The 22,925-nt window shown below is 46.5% G+C and overlaps 1 protein-coding gene across 1 annotated transcript in view; it reads left to right on the forward strand.

The window, feature by feature from the left end:
• Positions 1-22,925, forward strand: part of LOC102371752 (plasma membrane calcium-transporting ATPase 2) — a 664,574-nt gene that overhangs the window by 278,578 nt on the left and 363,071 nt on the right. The window contains exon 3 of the mRNA XM_014521639.2: positions 17,277-17,474. Coding sequence (XP_014377125.1) covers positions 17,277-17,474 — 198 coding nt within the window. The remainder of the gene's footprint in view (positions 1-17,276; positions 17,475-22,925) is intronic.

Below are 22,925 nucleotides of genomic sequence, written 5' to 3' on the forward strand. Positions count from 1 at the left end.
CCCGTACTTACCGGTTGTAGCAGGGTGTATGGAGGCTTTGGCTTCCCCATCTCTAACCCCCAACCCAGCCCTGCCCCTGATGGCCCCCCCACCCGACCCTGCCTTCTGGCACTTAAAAAAAAAAAAAAAAGCCCTGCACTCACTGGATTTTGCAGCAGTGATTGGGGCTTTGGCTGCTTGTGGCAGAGCTGTCCCGTGCAACGTGGAGCAGTGGGGATCCCCCCCCCGCCCTGTCAGATCGCGTGAGTGCAGCATGGCTTGGCAGGATGCTGCCTACTGTCTGGGAGCTAGGGCAGCTCCAGCAGTCACCCAGAGCCCAGTACCACTCAGCCCCAGCATCCCCAGATCCCAAGCAGTGCAGTGTCCTGCTGAGCTGCACTGCACCTGTACCATGGGGCAGCTGCCACATGGGTGCCAGGTGGGGGGGATCCCTGCTGCCCCCCACTGCCCTTCACTGCATGGGGGTCTGTGCCACAAGCACCCAGAGGCCCCAATCACCACTCCCACAGCTGGTGAATGTGGGACTTTTTAATTGTTTAAGTGCCAGGACTAGTCCGGGGCCAGAAGGGGGATGGGGCCGGGCAGGGAAGCTATGGGGGCTTCTCCCATGGCTCCCCACACCTAGGGAGAGTCAGGCACAGCTGTAGGAGCTGCCTGGCTGTGCCTGCCTCTCCCCAGCGGGCCCAAATCACCGAATCTGTCCAAATCAGCCACGAATCTTCCAAAGCTGATTTGGCAGAATCGATTCAGGACAGTGATCCGAATTGAATCACTGTCTTCTGAATCGGCCTAATCCAAGTCTGAATCAAATAATTCCCTATTTGCAGAGGCCTATTGGTGGGAGTTTCTGTGCAGTTCTGTAATACAAAAATAGATAGCATTAGCAGTGTGTAAAGAAACACACAGTCTAAACAGTTCGTGGCAATGAACTGTTATAGGCTGTTCATTTTAAAGCTTTTAGATAAAAGTTTAAAGAAGAAGGTAAAAATAAAATATACTGATGAAAATTTGTAATGAGTTAAAATGTATACAATTTTATTGTACAGATATAAAAAAGAAATGGTTATTCACTATCAAAGTTCAAATTTAGCCTGCAAAAACTAAAAAAACCCTCCATTTTTAACGACTTTTAATCTGATGAAAGAGTTAATAGAAGCAGATCTTTTTTTTCATATGGCTTAGATAAGTCATTGCTCACATTATAACCAAGAATAGTTGTTTGAATCAACAAATTGGGTAAAATTTGAGAAGTCATTTGTTCATTTGCTGTATATTATTGAAAGCTCCCCTATTTGTCTTGGAATCTCCCAGATAATGCCTTTTGTAATAATATTCATACTGATTTTACAGCTATGTCATTAAAATAGCTATGCTTTACTTTTAACACTAATAGAAACTATAGTTAAATTCTAAGCTGTAGTTGTTTGGTTTGAGTCACTACTGCTTGAGGACACTTAGCACATATGAAGAACTGTATAAGAGCTTTCACGGAATACCAGAATACTTCTTTTGCTGCTGAGGGGCAATGCAGTCATACATGTCAAATCCTATTTCACTTTACACAACTAAGTTGCATGTATGTAGCCACATAAGTGTAATTGTTGCCATTTAAGCAGCTTTAAGACTCAAAATCTGCCTGTGGTATAATGGGCCAGCTGAGAGGAGTGGAAGAGAAAGTGGATCCCCATCCTTTAACTCACTAACTTAGAGGTTATGCTATTTCCACATGGGAGACCTAGACTTTGGCCCTCCTCTCACCCAGAGAGGGTTTGATCTTGCATCTCCCTCTACCCAGCAAAGTGTTTTAGTCATCAAGCTACAGGGTAGGCACTTTCTAGCTCTTTCTCCAGGCCGTCTTTGGAAGCTATGCCACTGGGCAAATGAGAGAAAGATATGTGGAGCCAAGAAGAGGGAAGATAAGAGTGAGGACAGCTTTGTGATATGCATACTGCCTTGAAAGGGAGAGAGGTTTGGGTTCTAACCCTAGTCCTGGCCCTACCTCAGTAGGGCAAATCCTACTGATATTTATACAGTGATTATAAGACACCAGGTATAGAAGAGCTTCCATCCCCTTAGCCATGTTTTTTTTTTATACTAAAGTTTCAGTGACTTACATGGCAGTTTTATGGTACCTGGTGATCCTATTCCACCTCAGAGCCTATGAAACCATAGTGGAGCCTTCTGACAACGCTCAGAAGGAAAACACAAGGCAAGCATAGTTACATAGGTGAAAACAGAATATGAATTCCGTGTAAATGCCCAAAAATGCATGCACTTGGCTATGTGAGTGCCAATTAGGCACATAATAGTGAAATAGGATTTGGCCCATAGTCTCTCCTGATTTCAGTGTCTAGGCATACAGATAGTTTGACTGAATATTTCATCATAAATCAGTCCAGTCCAGCATGTATTTAAGTAGGCATCCATGCTATTAGAGCACATGTTCTTAAAGCTTACACAAAACTTTTGACCTATTGTTTTTGAGTTACAAATCTCCATTAAAGAAATGGCATTCAGACTTCCTAATGTACACAGCTCTATATCACATCAAAGTGTGTCTGATTACAATGCATCACCTAGATGGATATCATCACATATATTCTACTTTCAGGTGCATTTGGCTAAGTATCTCATAATATCCTAGTGTAACATTTTCACCTCCTGCCTATTACTTATTTCTCAGCGATTAGTTTAAAGATCTGCAAATTTTCACTTTAAACTTCTTAGTACTCTCTTTTCTCTGTTAGACAAAATGGAATTCTGCAATTAAAGTTAGGCTTAGAGGGAGCTAGTTGGATAATACACCTTGGCAAGAATTACATATAGAGTCATACAGAGGTAGGGTGAGCATACATCCCAGGCAAACTGGGACAGTCCCAGCTTCCATAGTTCAATCACAGCTGGTTGATCAAAAGTCCCAGAGAGGAGTTTGGCAGGGACACAGAGCAGCATGGTGCCCCAGGCAGGCAGCTGGGCAGGCACTGCTGATGCTGTGGGGGAGCAAGGTGTATGGATTGCTTGGCCACCTGCCTGGTGCAGCATGCTGGTTTGCTTCCCTGCCAGACTCTACTCTAGGACCTTTGACCAATTGGCCAGGACCAGACTATGGAAGCTGGGACTGCCGCAGTTTGCCTGGGACATATGGTCACCCTATCCAGAGGGAGATTTGCTTAAAGAAGCATGGATTGAGAAATACTATTTAAAATGAATGTTTAACAGAATTCATAATTCTGATAGATCTAGGCCCAAAGGAATTGCTTTAAAGGAATCTTCCTGTTGGGAAGAAACTACAATTTTTTAAAAACTTGGTTAAAAAACCACTTGTTACTGTGAACACTAACAGTTGCTAGCAGGTATGTTTCAGAAGTTTAGAGTTATATCCTAGATGTACCAATAGCTGGGAGGGGATCTTCTACTGAAGTTGCATTTGGTTCTTGGAATATTGGTACCTGTAAGTTTTGAAGCACTAGTTGGAGCCAATTCTTACCCCCTTGACATTTTCTAACATGGTGCACTGGCATAACTCAGTGTCATCAGATGGAGTAGAGCCAAGTCACTGGTGTGGCTCCTGGGAAGTAAGTGAGTTTACATTCTGAGTTAGAAGAGCAGTAAGCAGATTAATATTCTTAAAGCACAACAGGTGCATCTACATGTGCATTAATACACTTTTCCTAATGCACATTAAATTTAGTACCTCTGAAGTGAGGTGCTAAATAAATGCACATTAGGCTGTACCAGTAGTACGAAAATCACACATTTTTTAAGTTTAATGCACAGTATTATTAAATAATTAAATTAATGTGCAGTAGCCTATTTTACTTCCCATTAACATAATTGCACATTTTTATGTGACATTTAATTCTCAGTAAAATAGGCTACTGATCATTAAAGCACTCATGTAGATGCCCTCGCTATGTATTTCTTTAAGACACTGAAGGTGCCTATACACATGCAGGACAGGCATTTCCAAAGGCCCTGTAACTTTTGTGCTTTATTTAAAGTGCATTAGGTACAATGCCTTAAAAATTAATAGACATTCTACAGCTTAGTGAAAGTTTAGTGCCTTGCTATAGCTCTATAGAGTAGGAGGCAGTGGGCATGAGATGCTTCACAATGCAGCCTGAGACTGCGCAGAAGTCTAAAATGACTTGGCCGCAGGAATTACACAGCTTGGAGGAACCGTGCTGTGCTGGGGGATGGCTGGGGGTAGCCAGGCTGGTGGGGCTTAGAGGGGCAGCACGGGGGAAGTGCCGCCCACCTGAGGGGCTGCGTGCACCTGTGGTGCATGTTGTGGCTGGCAAGAGGGAACTCAGAGTGGGGAAAGCTGGTGAAAGAGCTGTCCTAGCATTGCCCACTCATGCCCATTCCTTCACGTGGATTACCAACAGGATAATTCACATCTTGCTTGTTAATCAGGATGGAGATCGGGGACACATATCACAGGCATGCTTTGCCAATGGATCAGAGCCTCTCCCTTGTTTCTCCTGCCACCCAGACTCCTTTGTGTCATCATTCCCTTCCCCCTGCATGAGAAATCTCCCAGCTAAGGTGTGTGCACTTCATTTATTTATCTGAATGCTTGGTCAAAAGAAGCTGGTGATCTTGAATTCTAATTACAATGAACATGTTTGTGTGTGTGTGTGCGCGCGTGTTCTCTGTGTGTGTGTTCCTCCTTGCCTATGCCTGAGGTTATAGCCTCTGACTACTAGACAATATTTAAGTGACAGGCTACCACATAGTGGCAATCTTCAGTACAGATATGTAAGAACACAAGGCAAGGTATTTCCTCTCCACTGCAGGGATTAATTTGGGCTCCTGCTCTGCCAGTGGGCAAGGCTGCTCTGCAGTATAGAATTTCCAGCCTGTCAGCTCTAGTTACAGCCATCATCTTCCTTAGGGGATTTTGTTGGTGTTGTTTTAAAGACTGGAGTGTTCTAGTTGGGGCTGGCCCTGCTTTAAGCAGGGGGTTGGACTGGGTGACCTCCTGAGGTCCCTTCCAACCCTCATTTTTTATGATTCTATGAAGTCTTGATGATTTCTCCAATTGGTCTGTCTCAAAACTAAGCTGATTCCAAAGGGGTTTGTGAGCCCATGACTAAGTAGGGCTGCTTGACTTCAGTGCAGCTTCCATACAGACCCCATGCTGGGAACTGGGAACCTGGGCTGACACTCACCGTGCTGTGAAACAGAGATATGTACTGGGTTAGGTTGGCTTACAAGAACCTGGAGGGCTATTGGGGTGAGAGCACAGCACAGATCATCATATCAGTTAAGAGTGAGGCTTGTCTTTATTATTTGCCCACTTATGAATGCAAAGAATGGGAGGGCTGCAATTTACATTCCTCACAGCAATTAAATCCATGGGGAGCGGGGCTTCTAAATCAACCTGGCCCAATGTAGCCCTGTTTGATTGTAAACACCTCCCTCTTGATGAGCCATCAAGTGTCTGCAAAGGACTGACGGACAGAAGATACTTATCTTCAGGCTGATAAGTACGCCTAGCATTCAGTGCCCTGGGTCATTCAGGCTAGGGACAGACATTGCACATAAACCTGGTTAAGTGATGCAAAACTGGTTTAAATCTGCAACTGAACAGATGTTTAGTGCACATAAAACAGTTTGAAAATGGCTGAAACCAGTTTGAGATAAACCTGTTTGAATGTAGTATCAGACTTAATTGCTTTGGGTCAAACCGGTTTGTGCAATGTCTGTCCCAGACCCGTTGCTGGTTTAAGTTAAACCAGACTCCCCTAGCATCCTGGCATGCTCTCTGAGATGGGCGGGGCTCTCTGCTTCACAGAAGAGCTGGCTCCTTCCCTCTACTCCCTGGCAGGAACTCCAGCAGAGACTGCAGGCTGCTCCCCCGCTCCACCTCACCACTCCCTGCTAAACAGGAGTTCCTTGCTCCCCTCTGCCTTGCTGAGAGGTGCCTGTGTATTAGCTAGGAGACCACATGTTGGCTACAGTTTATGCTGTGGCAGACGGGGCAAATGCAGAATCAACAGGTAGCTGCTAATGTCACTCTGTTGTTTTCTTAATGGGCTGATAAACACTGAATTCGAGGTGATAAACACTGTATTATCAATTCCCTACTGGGCTGGTCAGGAGATGGGGGGGGAATCCCTCCCTTATCAGAGCATCCTGCTGGGGCCTGGCCACACCCCCTTCAGCTCAACAACATAGAAGGGAAGGGAAGGCTGCTTATAGTGCCCCCAGACTTCTAACCTGAGCAACTGAAGACATGTGCCTGCATGTCTGGGATGTCTTTACAGTTACAAACTGATTTAGCCTAGTCAGGTTAAACTAACCTGCAAAGATTGAATCAATTCAGGCTCAGACTTTTTGAATGTCTGTCCTTAGCTACAGTGCTGTCTACCCTCCCCCTGCTCCCCCTTCCTGGGAATGCAGGGATGTGGGGAAAGGGGGTGGATCTTAACCCTGTCACTGTGCACAGCCAGCCCCAGCTCAGGCTCTCAGCCACATGCCCTTAGCTCCCCCTGCTCCATGGCTTGCCACAGTACCCCTTGTCGCTGACAGGATTCCTCTGCCCTGGAGGCAGGAGTGGGCTGGCAAAGGAATCCTGCCACCCATTGTTCTGCTTGTGCAATCTGGGAAAGGAGGTAATGTGGGGGGTGTGCCTATGTGTGTGTGCCCATGTGTCCACGTGCATGCATGTGCTTCTGCATATGCTTGTGTGTCTGTGCCTGGGTGTCTATGTGTGTGTGTGCCTTCTCATGACCATGTGTGTGGTTCTGAGCTCCCTAATACCATGGCTCCTGGCCTAGGGCTGGGAGCCCCAAAGCAAAGCAGGTGCAGCCTGTACGGGGTAGCTCCTGGATTTGTAGGTTGCTTTAGCTCTGCAGAGAGAGGAGCCAAGCTGGCCCTCTTTCTTCACCATGCTAGGACTCAGCATCTCCATGACTTCCTTCCTCTTCCATGCTCGAAGCCCTGTGCCCCTCCTGGTGCTGTCTCCAAGGTGGCCTGTTTGGTGCCAGCATGGAACACCCACTGCTCTCATGACTAGGAACAAAACTGTAATTCAGCAAGGGGGCTGCCTGGTTCCCAGGGTGGCTGCTGGCCTCTGCTCTGATGCTGAGCCAGGCATGAGGAAACAGAGCTCTGCCAAGGCCTGGAGCAGGAGGACTGGATGCAGCCTGAGCAGTCTGAGCTCAGGATCCTGCTTGCAGAGTGCGTGACCTCTGCTGTCTGCTGCTGGTTCCCACATGCCATGGGCTGGGTACTCCAAGGCAGGGGACCAAAGGTGGTGTGGGTGCCAGGCCAGGCCAGTCCACATAGAGCTGCTGCTTGAAGGCTCTCAGCATCCATCCCCACAGACCTGCCCCCAGCCTCCTCCCTCAGGGATTAGGAGCCACAGCTGCTCCTCTGGGGAGCCCTGGCAGAGCTTAGCCCTTGCACCTGGCCAGGCTACATGGCCTCTGGATCTTATACCCAGCTCCCCAGGGAAGGGAGGGAGTTGGGTGCACAGGGAGGGCCCAAGGTGTGCACTGAGCTCTCTCTCTCCCCACAGTGACCTCTGGCATTCCAGCTTCTCTCACATCTTGCTCAGCGCAGCTGTTGCTGCTGCTGCTTGTTGATTTTTCTGGCTTTCAATCATTTTGCCTGTTCCTTACCTCTTCCCTGCCCCCACAGCTCATAATGAGCAACTTTTTGGCTCTGTTAGCTACACCTGGTGGTAGAAATTAGTAATTACTACTTTGAAAATCCTGAGTTAAATACATGTGAAATAAAGATGAACTAGGTAGGCTGAAACGCACTACGCTAGTTCGCTTTATATTTAAAAAACATACAATGAGGTTTAATTAAAGCAACTTCCATCTTTTAAAAAGCATTCTAAAGTCACTCGTGTATTAAGTGACAGCTTTGGAGCACTTTAAATGGCAAAAATCATCACATGTGTAGACATCCTGAGGAATCATGCCCAATTTGCAGATTTCTATAAATGCGCAAATTATACTCTAGGATTACTGGTAGCACTAGAAGAAAAAAAGATGAGCATAAAAATATAGAACTAGTAGAGGTCTGGTGAAATAAAGACCATATTTTTTGTCTGTGGGCAGAATTCTGTTCCCCTTTGTGTTCCTAAATGACTGCTTTCTAGCTGTGTTAATATAACTGTGTGTTCATGCCTATACTGGACACACAAGTCATAAATGTAGCTGTCCAGAAACATGGGTTTAATGCGTGTTAAATGACAGAGGAAGAAGAGTAGTTTCCTATGACTAAGCACCCACAGTAGCTTCTTGTCTAGGAAACAAGAGACATGGGTTCTAGGTCCCCTCATCAAGCAAGGTTTTGAACCTGTGAGCATTCTCACTTCCTAGGATAGTGCTAATCACTATACCAGGGGAGGGCAGTTATTTCAGGCAGAGAGCCACTTACCAAGTTTTGGCAAGCTGTTGAGGGCTGAATGGGTCGCCTCACACCTTGATGGGTGCCCTACCCCCTGGCCACCAACTTGTGACCAGAAGTCCTGCCCCCTAACACCCAACCTTTGTCACCAGAAGTACCTCCCCTTGCCCCTGGAAATACTCCTTTCACCAAGGGAGTTTGCCATCTCATAACCAGAAAAATACCAAATTATATTCTAAAAATTGAACATAAACAACATTCATTAATTTGATTTCAAAAAATATTTTTGTCCTGATTTAGATGTTTGTATAGTGTACATAAACATGATTTCACAATAGCTTAAAATGAAGTCTTACTCTTGTATATTGTGGGAGGCTGTGGGTGGTTGGGTATATGTTTGTGGGGTGCTGTGGGTGTGGGGGAGGGTATGGGTGTGTGGGGGGTTTGTAGGGAGTGGATAGGTGTGGGGTGGGGTGAGGGAGCATGTGTGGGTGTGTATGGATATGTGCAGTGTGGGTGGCTATGGGGTTTGTGGGGGCTGTGTTTGGGGGAGGGTGGCTGGGTTGTGGGAGGGGATGAGGGGTCTGCATGTATGGCAGTGCGGGGGGGTGTGGGTGCATGTCTTTGTTCGGGTGTAGACTCACCCTATGAACACACACACAGACACACTCTGTCCTTCTCTTACTGCACACACACATACAGACATTGCCCCTCTGTCACTGCACACACACACTTTATCCCTCTATCAGTGCTCTCTCTCTCACACACACACACACACACACACACACACACACACACACACACACACACACACACACTGTCCCTCTCTCACTGCACACACACACTCACCCACCCCCTCCTGGCCCCAGGGTTCTGGTGCAGGCCTGTGCTCTTGAGGTCTGGTGATGCAGCCAGGGCCATGTGGTGCTGAAGCAGCCAGCAGGTGTGCAGGGAAACAGTGAAAGCTGCAGCAGGAAGAGGTTTCTGGTTGGGGGGGCAGAGGTGGCAAGGAGCTGGACCAGCGTTGCTTCTGGGTCCTGCTGGCTTCCCCTGGGTCCTACTGCCCCTGGCTCCTGTCATCTTTGACAGGCAGTCAGGAGCAGATAAATATACATTTTCTAAATTTTTTAGGGGTCCCATGGGCCGGATAGAATGGCCTGGTGGGCCAGGTCCAGCCTGTGGCCAGATTTTGCCCACCCCTGCACTATGCCAATGGCTCTGTATTTCTCTGAGGTTTCTCTAGCACTCCTTTTGTGGCTCGTTCCCTTGATAGTTGGCAACACTTTATATGTAGGACCAGAAAGAAGAGAGCAAGGTAGAGGTCCATGTCTCAGTAGAATGGCTGCTCCCTTGGAAATGTAGAGTACAAAGTTTCCAGACTTGATTTTTCTGTGCTGCTCTCTGTTCAGTTAATATTAAATCCAAGAGGCAGTGGCTTATTTCCAACAGGAACATTGGGTGATACCTAACTTGTGTGATTATAAGAAACTGCAGAGAATTCAGAGATGCCTTTTCTGACACCCTATGGGAAAGAGGGATATAGAACCTGGGCCTACTGCTTTGTAAGTGTATAGCTACTTAGTTATTTGCATAAAGACATAGCAGGATCCCCCTCACATTTTTCCCCCAGACTTATGCTTGGGTGTGTACATGGCTGCATACCTGCCCATGTGGCCTGGGTTGCCTATTGTATATCCTTACATGACCACATTACAGGTGTAAGCACCAAAAATACTGAGGTATGTGTATAGTAAACTGCCTTTTAGGCACATAAACAGAATCATAATGCCACTTTGTGCCCTGTGTGAACATCCTTTGTGAGGACATTTTGGAAACTAACAGTTCAGCTTTAAGACTAGAATTTATAGTTGTTTACTGGATGGAATAAGAAGGATAAAATGTAATTGTATCTGTGAGCTGAATAATTTTCTTTTTTGCTAAATTCTTTTTAAAGAAGTTAGCTCTCTGGACACTTAGTGAGACTTAGTATATGCTTATTTCTACTTAAAAACATTTGTTTTTCTCTGTTCTGTCTGTACATGTATAATACACCATAAACATAGCAATCAAGAATCCTTGCTGGACTTTTAATTTCCATGATGAATAATGGATTGCCTTTATAATGAACATCCTGAAGTTAAAACCACAGGGGCTGTTCAATTAAAATATTTATAATTCTTGTCTTTTTCTATCTTCACCCAATTTAATGGAAATGTCATGAACTACTGTAATTAGGTGGCATGCTATAAGTAAAAAGAGTTTTGTTTGTAATACCAGTCTTGGGGGTGTTAAAGGAATGGCATTTTATTAAAAATATGATTCTGTAAGATTCTTCATGCTCTATATTGTGGTTTTCTAAACAGCTATAAAACATTCCCTGTTTACTGACAGATGGCCTTGTAAATCATTTTCCTCCTCTTACGATATTTTCTTTATTAGTAATGATCTATTTTTGCTACTTATAGTCCACTAGAAATCCTCTTCTGTTTATGCTGTTCGAATTGTTTGCTGTGGAGATGATTGTTATGACAAACAGCATTTTCCATTAGACGCTAATGACTATTTAACTGATGGATTTTTATCCATTATGCAGTAATTGTCCCAAATGTACAAAGAATAAACAGAATCATTAATTAGTTTCTATAGTTTTTTTTAACTAAAACAAATAATATAAAAAAATCAGTAAAACATATATTACTTTATTCACTCATCTAGGACATGTACTGAAGGCAAATAAGTACTTGAAGTAAAGTACTAATTTACAATGAAAAATTAAAAAGTTTTCTAGACAATTTTTTTCTCCCACACAATTTGCAAACATGCAAGGAAAAAAGACCTTTTAGAACTGAAATCTTTTAAAGCTATTGTTGTATCAGAATAATATGCCATAATACCTTGTCATAACATTTACTAAACATAACTGTGCTATTAGTAAAAGCATATAATCTCTTCTATGAAACACTCTTAAAATGCGGTTGAATGGCATAGAAGTGCAAAAGCTTTATTTTGAAAAGTTGGGCTTTTAATGCAAAATATATTTTGCATATTTCATACTTTATGTAAGCACAGGAACCCAAGCATATCAAGAAAATCTTACATTTATCAAGCTACACAATGCAACATTAAATGCCCTCTTCCTAAGTCAGTAACATACAGATCATGAAGTCTGTTAGAGTTGACATCTCCATTAGCTGATTTCTTTTGCATAATTTTTACTGATTATTTAATCAACTCTTAAATATTTTACCTCTTAATTTGAACCTTTTTGATACTTCAAATATTTTTGACTCACATTTTTCTTCATTAAAAATGTCACAATAATCACTACCTCTAGATTGAAAGTTTAAAGTGTAAGGAACAGGGTAGAAAATAATAATTGTGCAGAAAAGTTAATGATGTTGAATATGAATTAAAAAAAAACCCAGAAAGCTTTTACCTGGAGGAAATAAGGTTCTCATTTATATTTTTATCAGTGTGTTCTGTATATAACCTTCAGTCCCCTTTTTCTATCGGACTTCATGACAACAGCTATTTCCTCATCCTTTTCTGACTTTGTTTCACCAATACCTCTTTAAACTCTTGTCCTATGCTTTTTACCAAAGGATTCTCTCACTTCATCAACTTCTCTCTCAACATTGCAACAGTTCGTTTGCTTTTACTCTGAGACTGCGGTGCTGTGTGAATGATTTTTTCAGTGACAGATGAAGTAAAAAATAAATAAAAGTCCAAAGAAATATTTCGTTTCTTAATTTCCTAGTCCATTGGAAATTATTTTAGCTCTATTTCCATAACTAAGAATCAACATTGACTTGTGAATGGCTTTGGCTGACCCAGAACTGGATGTTTTATCAAATAAACTATTCACACAAAAAATTCACTATGGTTTATTCATGTATCTTAAAGAAAACAAGGATTATTTAAAAGAACAAGTGAGAAACAAATATAATATTAAATAAAATGAACCTTATGTAAATTCCAGGCTGAATAAGAACTCAGTTAGATTTGATATAAACTTGACAATAAAGAAGAGTCAGGTAAAACAAAAAATGAAAAAACTTTTCTTGTTGTCAGCCCTGGTCTGGTGCTTAGCCTTGGAAGGCCTGTGTTCCAGCACACTGGTTTTTGGTTAGCTCCCTTTCTTCTGCAGAATCAGTCCCACCATGCTTCTCATTTGCTTTCGAAGCTACTCATTTATAAAGCAGATAATTTTCGTACTTGGGCATGTTTACATGAGATGTTTATTGCACAGTTAACTAATTAACTGCTCAATAGGCCTGTGTGAAGCTGCTAGTATTCGCTTCAGATTCAGCTGATTCGGGGTACAGTGATTCAATTCAGTAATTTGAATCACTGTCCCGAATTCATTTAGCTGAATCTGATTCAGAGAATCAGCCACCACCAAATCAGCTAAATCTCTGAATCAAAGAGGTCCCATCTCCCAGTCCCATCAATGTCTGCCCTGGCCCCAGCATCCTGGCTCCTAAAAAAAACAACCCCCTCACTCACTGGCTCCTGCCAGATGGTGGGGGGGGGGAAAGCAGGGCAATCCCCACTGCCCCTCACTGCCCTGCACTGTGTAGGGGGCTCTGCCATGAGCCTCCATCCCCTGCCCACTCACCCAGCCCCAGGGTCCTGGCAATTAAAAAATACAAGCCCCACATTCACCGGCTGCTGCCAGGCAGGAGGGCGATCCCTGCTGCCCCACACTGCCCCATGCTGTGTGGGGGGCTCTGCCATGAGCCCCCAGAAGCCCCGATGGATGCTGCAGCAGCTGGTGAGTGTGGGGCCTTTTTTTTTTTTTTTTAAGTGCCGGAATGTTGGGGCTGGGTAGGACAGCTATCAACAGGGCTGGGAGAGTGGGGATGGGGGCTTGTGGCAGAACTCTGCATGCAGCACGGGGAAGTGCGGGGCAGTGGGAATCACCACCCCACCTGGCAGGAGCTGGTGAATGTGGGTTTTTTTTGTTTTTTTTTAAAAGAACCACGGCACTGGGACTGGGCAGGGCAGCCATTGACTGGGCTGGGAGAGTGGGCAGGGGATGGGGGCTCATGGCAGAGCAGGGCAGGGGGGGTGGGGGGCAGCGGGGATTGCCCCCCTTCCTGGCAGGAGCCGGTGAGTGTGGGGTTTTGTTTTGTTTTTTTAAAAAGCCAGGATACTGGGGCTGGGTGGGGCAGCCATTGAGAGGGCTGGGAGAGCAGGCGGGGGTCAGGACCACTCAGGGGGGCTGGGGGAGCAGGCAGGGGATGGGGCCTGACAGGGGTCCCACCATGATCCCCTTCCCCCTCCTCCAGTCTCCCTGACCCACCCCCTACTTACTGGCATGGAATCCAGGTCCAGCTCCCTGCGGCAGCGAGTAGGGATTGTCTGAATCTCTCCAAAGCTCTCCAAATCTTTTCCAAATTGATTCAGGGAGCTTCCAATTGATCTGACTTTTTTATTGGACACATGGCCACCAAATTGGGTGAAATCTCCTCTGAATCAAATCAGCACTTGAAGCTTAGCACAGCTCTACTGCTCCATAAGGCTAGGGACAGACATTCAAAAAGCCAGATCCTGACTTTATTTAGTCTTTGCAGGTTAGTCTAACCTGCCTAGTTTGAACTGATTTGTAACTGCACAGACACTCCCTCTGGACTGAGGAAGTGCAAGCACATGTCTGCAGTTACTCAGGCCAGGAGCTGGGGGCACTAGAGTATGCCCTCAGCTGCAGGGAAGCTGGGTTGGGAAGGAGTGTGGCCAGTTCAGCAGTACCTTGCAGTGAGCTGTCCAGAGAGGGGTTTAATGCCCCCCCCCACCTCCCTGTTCTACTGGTAGGGACCTGAGCTGGGTCCACCAGGCACTCCGCCCTTGCTGCTGCAGTGGCAGGGCTGGGCACAGCAGGAGGTGGGCCAGCATGACCCCCTGAGGCAGGGGGGTCATGGAGGGTAGTTATTCCCCCGTCTTCCCCCACTGCCCCAGGGGACTGCAGCCAGGTCTGCCCTCCCCAATCAGTGCCACTGCCACTCGCTTTCTGCTTGGGGCAAGTGGTGGAATAAGCCCCCTCCTGCCCCTTCCACTGGATGCCATATGGAGCAGCGAATAACCCTGCTCCCTGCCTATGGGGCCCTTCCAGCCAGCATCTGGCCATGCCCCCACCCAGCTTCTGTAGCGATGAGGGGGCATGGCTCTTGATGGGGGCATTAGCCCCTGTCATCATGTGCACTCTGGGAAACTGTGACAGGGACCGCTGCCCCTGTCATGGTCACTCCCCCCCACCCCTGCCACTCCAGTGACTGGGTGGGGGTGGGGCTAGATGCTGGCCAGCAGGGTCTCTTAGGTGGTGGGCAGGGAGTGGGATTATTCCCCCTCTGCTCCTTGGAGACCACAGTGGGGTTGACCACCCCAACCACTGCTGGCTAGTGTCTGGCCCCACCTGGCCGCTGGACCGGTGAGGGGGGAGTGACTGTCATGGGGGCTGTAGCCCCCATCACAGTTCCTGTCATGATTTTCTAGAGCGTGAGCCTCTTCCCAGCTGCGGCAGGTGGGGTGCGCACACTGCGGGGCAGGGAAAGCTGCTGCAGATTGCAGTGGTGGTGGTGCTAGGGGCTCTGGTCCCCTCCAAGCCCCAGTGCTGTTGTGCACAGTCTGCCACAGCTCAAGCCACCCTGCAGCACAGCCTCCCACCAGGAAGGGGCCTGAATTGATTCAACCTTTGCAGGTTAGTCTAAGCTGGCTAGGCCAAACCAATTTCCAACCCTACAGACAATCCCTCTGGACTGGGGAAATTTGAGGCACATGCCTGCAGTGGCTCAGGCTAGAAGCCAGGGGGCACTAGAGCAGCCCTTCCTTCCCTTGAACAGAGTTGAGGTGAGGGGAGATGTGTCCAGGCCCAGGCAGGGCTATCTCATTAGGGCCTGCACTATTCTAGGCTTTTCCCTACTGGCTGCTCAAGGGGTGGGAGGGTTGTCAGCTCCCCGCCCCAGGCTAGCACTCTGAGGCAAGGATGGGTGTGTGGTGCATGCATCTGTTGGTGATATGGAACTTATCAGTCTCCCTCCCTACTTCTGTATACTGTCTACAGCAAACTGACAGGCAAGCAAGCTGGGGGGAGGGGGGCAGGGGAGACTGATAACTGTGTTTATCACCCCTATCTCAGTGTTTATTGCCCCATTAAGAAAACAGAGACATTACCAGCTACCTGTTCATTCAACATAGACACAGCATGTGGTCTGCTAGCTAATACACAGACACCTCAGCAAGGCAGAGGGGAGGGGGAAATTTGGGCAGGGTGTCAGTTTTATCTTACATCAGCAAGGAGTCTGGGACAGACATTGCATAAACCAGTTTGAGCCAAATCAGTTAAGTCTGATACTACATTCAACCAGGTTTATCTCAAATCAGTTTCAGCCATTTTCAAACTGGTTTATGTGCACTGAACATCTGTTCTGTTACAGGTTTAAACCAGTTTCTGATCACTTAAACTGGTTTATGTGCAATGTCTGTCCCTAGTAAAGAGATGTGAGCACAGGGCTCACGTGCTTACTGTAGCCTGAGCTATGGAAAAGTTAGCTGCTGTTCTCAGTATTGTCACATTGAGCTTCAGATATTGAAACTTAAAACTGATACAGCCTAAAGGTATTAAATACATGGGTTACTATGTCCAGATCCTCATCTAGGAAAAAGGGACAATGATTCCTTGTAAGATGGAGGTGAAATTTATTGTTTTTGGAAACTGAATCTATCAGGTCATTCAGGTCCCTGAAGCTTTGCACCACTTTGATGAATGGTATGCCTTTAATGACAAGAGACAAAAGACTCTGCAGCTCTTCAGTACGTTTCCACTTTTCAATCAGCTCTTTGGTATTTTTTACCCTGCCAAACAGCTTCACTTTAGTCTTTCCTGAGTTTAGCTCAAGTCATCTGGTCTTTGTTTCCTGGCTTGTTTCTGGGACATCCTGGAGGTATGGTGGTTTTATCAATTAAATGAGATGACTGTTGGCAGCTAGGCCCCTTATATCTCACTGTCTGTCCCAGATGAATATGGCAGAGAAATGGGGATAGTTTGGATCGCTGAAGGACCCTGCAGGTTGTAGCCAACAGAAAGAAGGAATAGTTACTCACTGCCTCCCTGAGTTCTGCTGGAGAGGAGTGAAAGGAACACTGACTGTGGGGGCTAGTGTTTTCTGCTGTCATGTAGGCATATTAGTAGTGCATCACAATATACTATAATTATAACTACATTACCCTGCCTTAGTGTTAAACCGGAATAAATTTGTTTGCATTTCTATTCTTTACTGCACTAAAGGACGGCAGTTTCATTAGCATGCAAACTGAGATTGCACGTGACTTCTTGACAAACTGTATTCAGTCCATCAGTATGTTATTGTTTTGGATGATGATAGTATTTTGGATTTATGAGAAAGCATTTACTTTAAAAGTATTCTGCAGACATTTTGAAGAAACTTATGTCTCTTGCACCAACACTCCTACAGTTTTAGGTTATCATGACATTTCCCACAACCCCCTAGTATATACTGTCTGACATCCCTATATGACATTTTAAAGGGATATTAGGATACACATTAGATTGAAGGAAAAAAAAATTCCAATCCTCCTTGTTGAAGAAGCTAGGAAGCATGCACTCCAGCTGCAAGGTGATCAATTTAATTAGCAAATCATTTCAACAGAAGCCAGAAGCAAATTGTTTGACTGACAAGTGTTTTGAAGTAATGTATCAATAAAAGTTCTATAAACACTTTTTAGGCCTCTGGTCAAAATACAAAAAACAAAAAGTTAAGTGGCAAATTTACCAACCTGTCCAGTATAGCAATAAGGCTTGCAGTTCTATTTTGAAAATATGATGTATATTAATTTACATGTTTTGGGGAATTTTCTTTAATCGTTTTTTCATTTTCTTTTGTTCACAGGCTTACCTGGCACTGCTGCTGATTTAGACAAAAGAAAGCTTATTTTTGGGAAAAACTTTATACCTCCAAAGAAGCCAAAAACTTTCTTGCAGCTAGTCTGGGAAGCGCTACAGGATGTGACACTTATAATTTTGGAAATTGCAGCCATCATATCTTTGGGTCTCTCATTTTATCAGCCACCTGGAGAAGGGAATGAAGGTAAAAAAAACATATTACAGTATCAACCTTGTAAGTTTCAGCTGGAGTGTTACTGTCATTGGTTAAATATTTTCCCTTTTTTGTTTGTTTTAGTTCCTGTGACTATTTCCTAACCTGATCCTTATTCTGTGTATACCTGAACTTACTTTTTTTTTTTTTTAAAACATAATTTGTTGCTGTAAGGTTGTACTCCAAAACATGTACTGACAAGTTTAAAGAAAAATACTTCACAACTTAAAAAAAATTTTTTTTTTTATAACGGTTAGTTTCTGGATTTCCTCATCTTGGATGATCATTTTTAAGAACACAGAGGAAAGTCTACTATCAGTTTACTTACCTGGTATGTCTTACTGTCCACCATATGTTTTTAGCCATTGAAAGTTACCCTAGCTGAAGACCTGTGTCATAATCATTAACTCATGGATCATCTTTAATGCTAATATTTTGAATCTTATGACTAATGAGCCTAGTTCAAAAGGAAAGACATAGTAGGTTGTGATGCCCTAGCTTAATTTACAAATCATTTACTGCAGTATTCTTCTCTGATGCTTGTAGAACATTTTAAATGGTGTTTGTGTCTCTGGAGACTTCTCTAGCTTAATTCACATGCTTAAAATACTAGGTCTGCTAAGCATTTGCAAGATTACCATTTCTGGCAAATGATCCAGGTTTTTTTTAAGTTCATTTTTAGACCTATAAAGCTGGATGAAACATGCTGTGTGAAATGATGTGAACAACTTGGCAAATGCATGAAGAATGCCTTCATATAAAACAAGCCTAGAAAAGCTTTTTACTTGTTTCACTGTCCCTTGAATACATTCCTAGAAGGCCCTTCCTATTTTTTTTTCCGTTCACAAAGCATGTTCACAGCATGTGTAGACAAAACTATGCACAGTACATGTAGCATACATTTTCATAATTCATTGGGGTAATCCTTTGCCGATAGGATTCTTCAGCTATACTCAGGAATCTTTGCTGTGCACTATTAATCTGGTTTCACTGACATTATTAGCAGGCTTGCTACTAAATTGAGCACAAGTTTAAATGAAAGTGTGTGCGTCTACATGTTCATGAATGTATCTTAGATACTGCGCATTTAGTTTAGTACTTCTTTAATAAAATTCTAACTAAATGTGCAATACCTAAAGCTACTTGGCAGTAGTGCTGGTGGATGGTTATTTAGTGATGCTTACCGTGTATTAGCTTAATAACTAGGGGTGCCACCAATAAAGATTTTTTTTTGGCCGATACCAATGGTCAATGATTAACCAGCCATATTGGCTGATACTAATCCAATTGCTGATTGTGATAGGAGGCCTCCTCGGGGAGGATCTCCATGGCCCGCCCACCTGTCTCTGGGCAACTGCCCGCCTATCTCGCCCGCCATGCTATTGATGTTAATTGATTCAATTAAGATGTCAATTAAGTGGGAGGCTATCCATTTAGTGCCCCGATGCCAGGGGGCACTCTCTGCGGCTCCTACCTCCCCAATACCGCAGCCCAAGCCTCGCAGATGGCATCATGGTGTTCACCTAATCACCGGCCCCACACTGGGCCCCAGAATCATCCATACAGGACCCCCCTATGATCCTTCCGATCAGGCGGCCTCTCCGCCGTCATCCAGGCTACCTAACCCCTCCCCGAAGCTATTTTCCCCTCTCGGGTGTGGTCCCCCCGGGACCTTCGGCCTCTTGCCCTGGCCCACCTCCAGGCCAGTCAGGACCCCAGGCCCCTGGCTCTTGGGCGTCCCTCGTGGTGGGCCCCTGGCCCTTTTGATCCTCTTGGTCCTGGCCCCAGCTTGGGCCAGTCGAGGGTACTCTCTTCTTCTGGCGCCCTTTCGAGGGTACTCTCTTCTTCGGGCTGGGTCTCTAGCCCCTCACTCTCCATCCTCAGGCTCACCACGCCACTACCCGCTTTCTCCCGGGGGCCACTGCAGCACCACGCCCGGTACTCATTCACTTTCTCGGGGTCCGCCCTCTGGGCCCCTCCAAACATAGGGTTACCCACCCAGTGGTGGGAGCTAGGGGTTAAGGCACCCCGACCCACCTTTCACTGGGGTGATAACTGGCCTGGCATTTCCTGGGGGCTCCTGTGCCACTGAGAGCCCCACCAAGCCACCCACTCCCGGCAGGGTGCAGTTTCAGGTCATGCCCAGGACCAGGAGCCTCCTTACCAACCCCTTGCAACTCCCCCTTACCTCCAGGATGTTCTCAGCAGCCCTCTGGCCAGGCGATGTTGCTGCCTGGCCTCCAGCAGCCAAACTGCCTTGTTTATATAGGCAGCCCTTGTCTCAAAATGGCTGCCCTTGTCAGGCACCTGGAGACTGCCAGCTCCAGGCCCTTAAACTGGCAGGCACACCCAGTGCACTGCCACACTGATATGCAGCCTGTCAGCATGAACTGGTGTCTGGCTGGTAAGCTGGGGGGAAGGGGCTTGAGGGATGGAAGGAGAATGGGCAGGTGGAAGATTGAGGCCCCCACAGTGAGGGAGGGAATGGGGCTGATGCAGGGCCAGGGCCAAGCATTACCCAGCTGGGGCAGGGTGGGGCACAGAACAGAGCCATGGGTAACTTGTCCAGTGGCCACAGCGGGTGGTGAGGATAAGGGAAGCTCTGGGCTGCTACATGTACTCCAGGGGAGACATGGGGGGCATGTGCCTCCTGGATTTCTGCGTGGGGCAAGGGCGGGCTGCCCACTGCAGGGGCTGTGCTGGCCTCTTCCTGGTGATGGGCCTAGGCCAGGGCTGCATTTGGGGTGGTTGGGGTGGGCAGCAGCAGCACTAGGAGGGGGGGCTATGGGGTGGCTACAATGAATTATGGGGTGGTTGTAGCCCACCCGGTAGCCCCCACTCTCTGCGCCACCACCTGCCCTGCCCCTGCCCACCCCAAGTGCAGCCCCGGCCACCCCCCTTCCCCCACACACACACAGTGGGAAGAGGCCAGCACAGTCCCTGGCCCTGAGCCCGCACAAGGCAGCCTGTTCTCACCCCACGCACGAATCTGGAGGGCATACGCCCCCTATGCCTCCCTCAGGGTTCATGCAGTGGTCTGGAGCTGCTCCCATTCTCTCCACTTCCCTGTTTCCCACAGGTGAGCCACCCACAGCTCTGTCCCATGTCCCACCCCCACTGGCAGCACCGGCCTCTGCCCCACCTCTGGCCTCATTCCCTCCCTGACCATGGAGGCCTCAATCAGCACCCCACCACACTTCTTACCTCCCCCACGCCTCTTCCCCCACACAGACTTACTAGGTGAACACTGGTCTCCAAGCTACTGGGCTGCATTCCTGGCCGCATGCATGCATGTGGCTGTATGCATGCACGTGACATTTATTGGTGACATTATCATCTATACCAATCAAACAAAGCCAATTGCTGGTAATGCCATTTTTCATTTCATCAGTACTGATCCAGTATAGACAGATATATTGGTGCACCTCTACTAATAACACTGTGTAGTAGGCTATTGGGGTGGTTTTTGCCATGATACACTACTGAGTATTGTTATCAGACCAATGTGCTGTAACCATCATGTGTAGACACATACAGAGCGTCATTTCTTTCCTCACTGAAAAATCTTTGTAGATGTTTTTGTAGTCTCACACATTTTGGAACATGTTCTGGCATTGCCTTTTTGAAGGATGGATAACAAACTAGGATTCAATTCTGCAACTCTCTTACTCAGAGAGTCATTTTTTTCTTGGGTAAAGATTTGTAGGGCTGTTCTCTTTTTATTATAATTTGTTGGGGTGGGGGGAAGGTCTTTGAACATATACTTACGTTACTGATTTTTTTGGTTGTGTGCAACTAGGTTATAAATTTTACCTCAATACTGCATTGAAAATAGTCATTTTCCCATGGGAATCTATCACACATGTGAGCTGGCATAGTATGAAAAAGTCAGCAACGCAGCCTGGGAAAATGTGCTCATGCTTTATCATAACACAACTTTTCATTTAAATATCCTTTAAACCTTCTTCCTCCCCCAAGGTTTTTAGAAACATTTTAAAAAGAAAATTATATTCATGTTCTGCAGTGGGAAAATGTATCCTGTTAGAAATGCCTTTTACCATGTCCTTCAGGATCCACTCTATGGCTCCTTTTTTTCCTTTGACACTTAAAAATGTGGGATACTTTTGTACGGGACAAATAATTGTAGTGGGTTACCACCAACTGAAGACCTCAGGCTCCTGTAAATATGCCAAAATTGTTTAGAATACAGGTGTCAAATGTGCCCCAGATCTGGCCCATGCAGCCACATGGCCAACTCCGGAGTTGGTCTCTGGACCAACTCCTTGCGCTTGCATATGGCATACTGGCTCTGGCCTTGTGCACTGAATGTAGTGTGTGGGCTGGACCTGGTGCTGTGCACCCAGCTCGTGCCCCGTGCTAGCCCCCTGCATTATACTTGGCTGGTCTATCCCACATACCATGTGCAGCATGCACCAGCCCTGGGGCTCACTGTACATGCAGCTGGGCTGTACATGAGCTGGATCTGGCACTGCACACAGCACAGAGGTCCAGGGTACAGCCTGCATGAGGCACCCTGCCAGACTGACCCTGTGTGCAGCATGTTGGGCAGCAGATAGGGAAAAACCTTGGGTTGCCTGGTTGCCTGCCCTGCTTTCTGTGCTTCACAGCTACTCCTCTTGTCTTGAAGCTTGCATGATAAGAGGTGTGCTTTTCCAGGTACCCATCTGCCTTGTCTCATGGGCTTTCTGACCAATCTGTGGCCAACTGTGAAGCTAGTCTGGCACCCTGAAAAGTGTGACTGGATCTGTTTGTAAAAAATGGCACATTTCTGATTTATTTTGGTGTGGGTGAACCAGCCTTAGTGGAAATAGTTCCCTGAGTGAACTTGCCCCTCCCCACACAGCATCTCCCTCTGGTGCCCCCCACCCCCGCCCCACTCCTGCACATAAGCAGTGCTGCTGCATGCAGAAGCAGGTGGGCAGGGGCACAGGACTGGGCAGGACTGGAGCAGGTACCACCCTGCACACACTGCCCAGCTCAGCTCCTTCTGAGCCACAGCTTCAGCAACACCAGCATCTCAGGGACATCAGTTCCCAATCTATGGGCAGAGAGTGCCACTCCTACTTTGCATTGCCCCCTGGCAGGCTGCCAGGTTGGGCTGTGCCTAGGGTGCTGCCATGGTGGGGCAGGGATACATTTTGCCCTCACCTGAGCCCAGCATGGGGATGGGGCTAGGACCAGGGCTGGGTCTGGAGCTGCCTGTGAGGGGAACAACATAGGGAAGCCCTGATTGGAGCAGGGTGCTTACCTGCTTTAGAGGGCACAGGCAGGGCAGGGAAGGGTGGGGTGGGCTGGGACAAGTGCGTGGAGCAAAATGGAGCAGAGCCAACAGCCAGGAAGAGAGAGGTTGTGAAAGGGAAGGCACAAAATTAGTGGTGCTCCCTGCACTGACAAGACTGGGAAAGATTCTGGGATCAGCGG

Source organism: Alligator sinensis, unplaced genomic scaffold (genome assembly GCF_000455745.1).
Source record: "Alligator sinensis unplaced genomic scaffold, ASM45574v1 scaffold285_1, whole genome shotgun sequence".
In the NCBI taxonomy this organism is placed as follows: domain Eukaryota; kingdom Metazoa; phylum Chordata; order Crocodylia; family Alligatoridae; genus Alligator; species Alligator sinensis.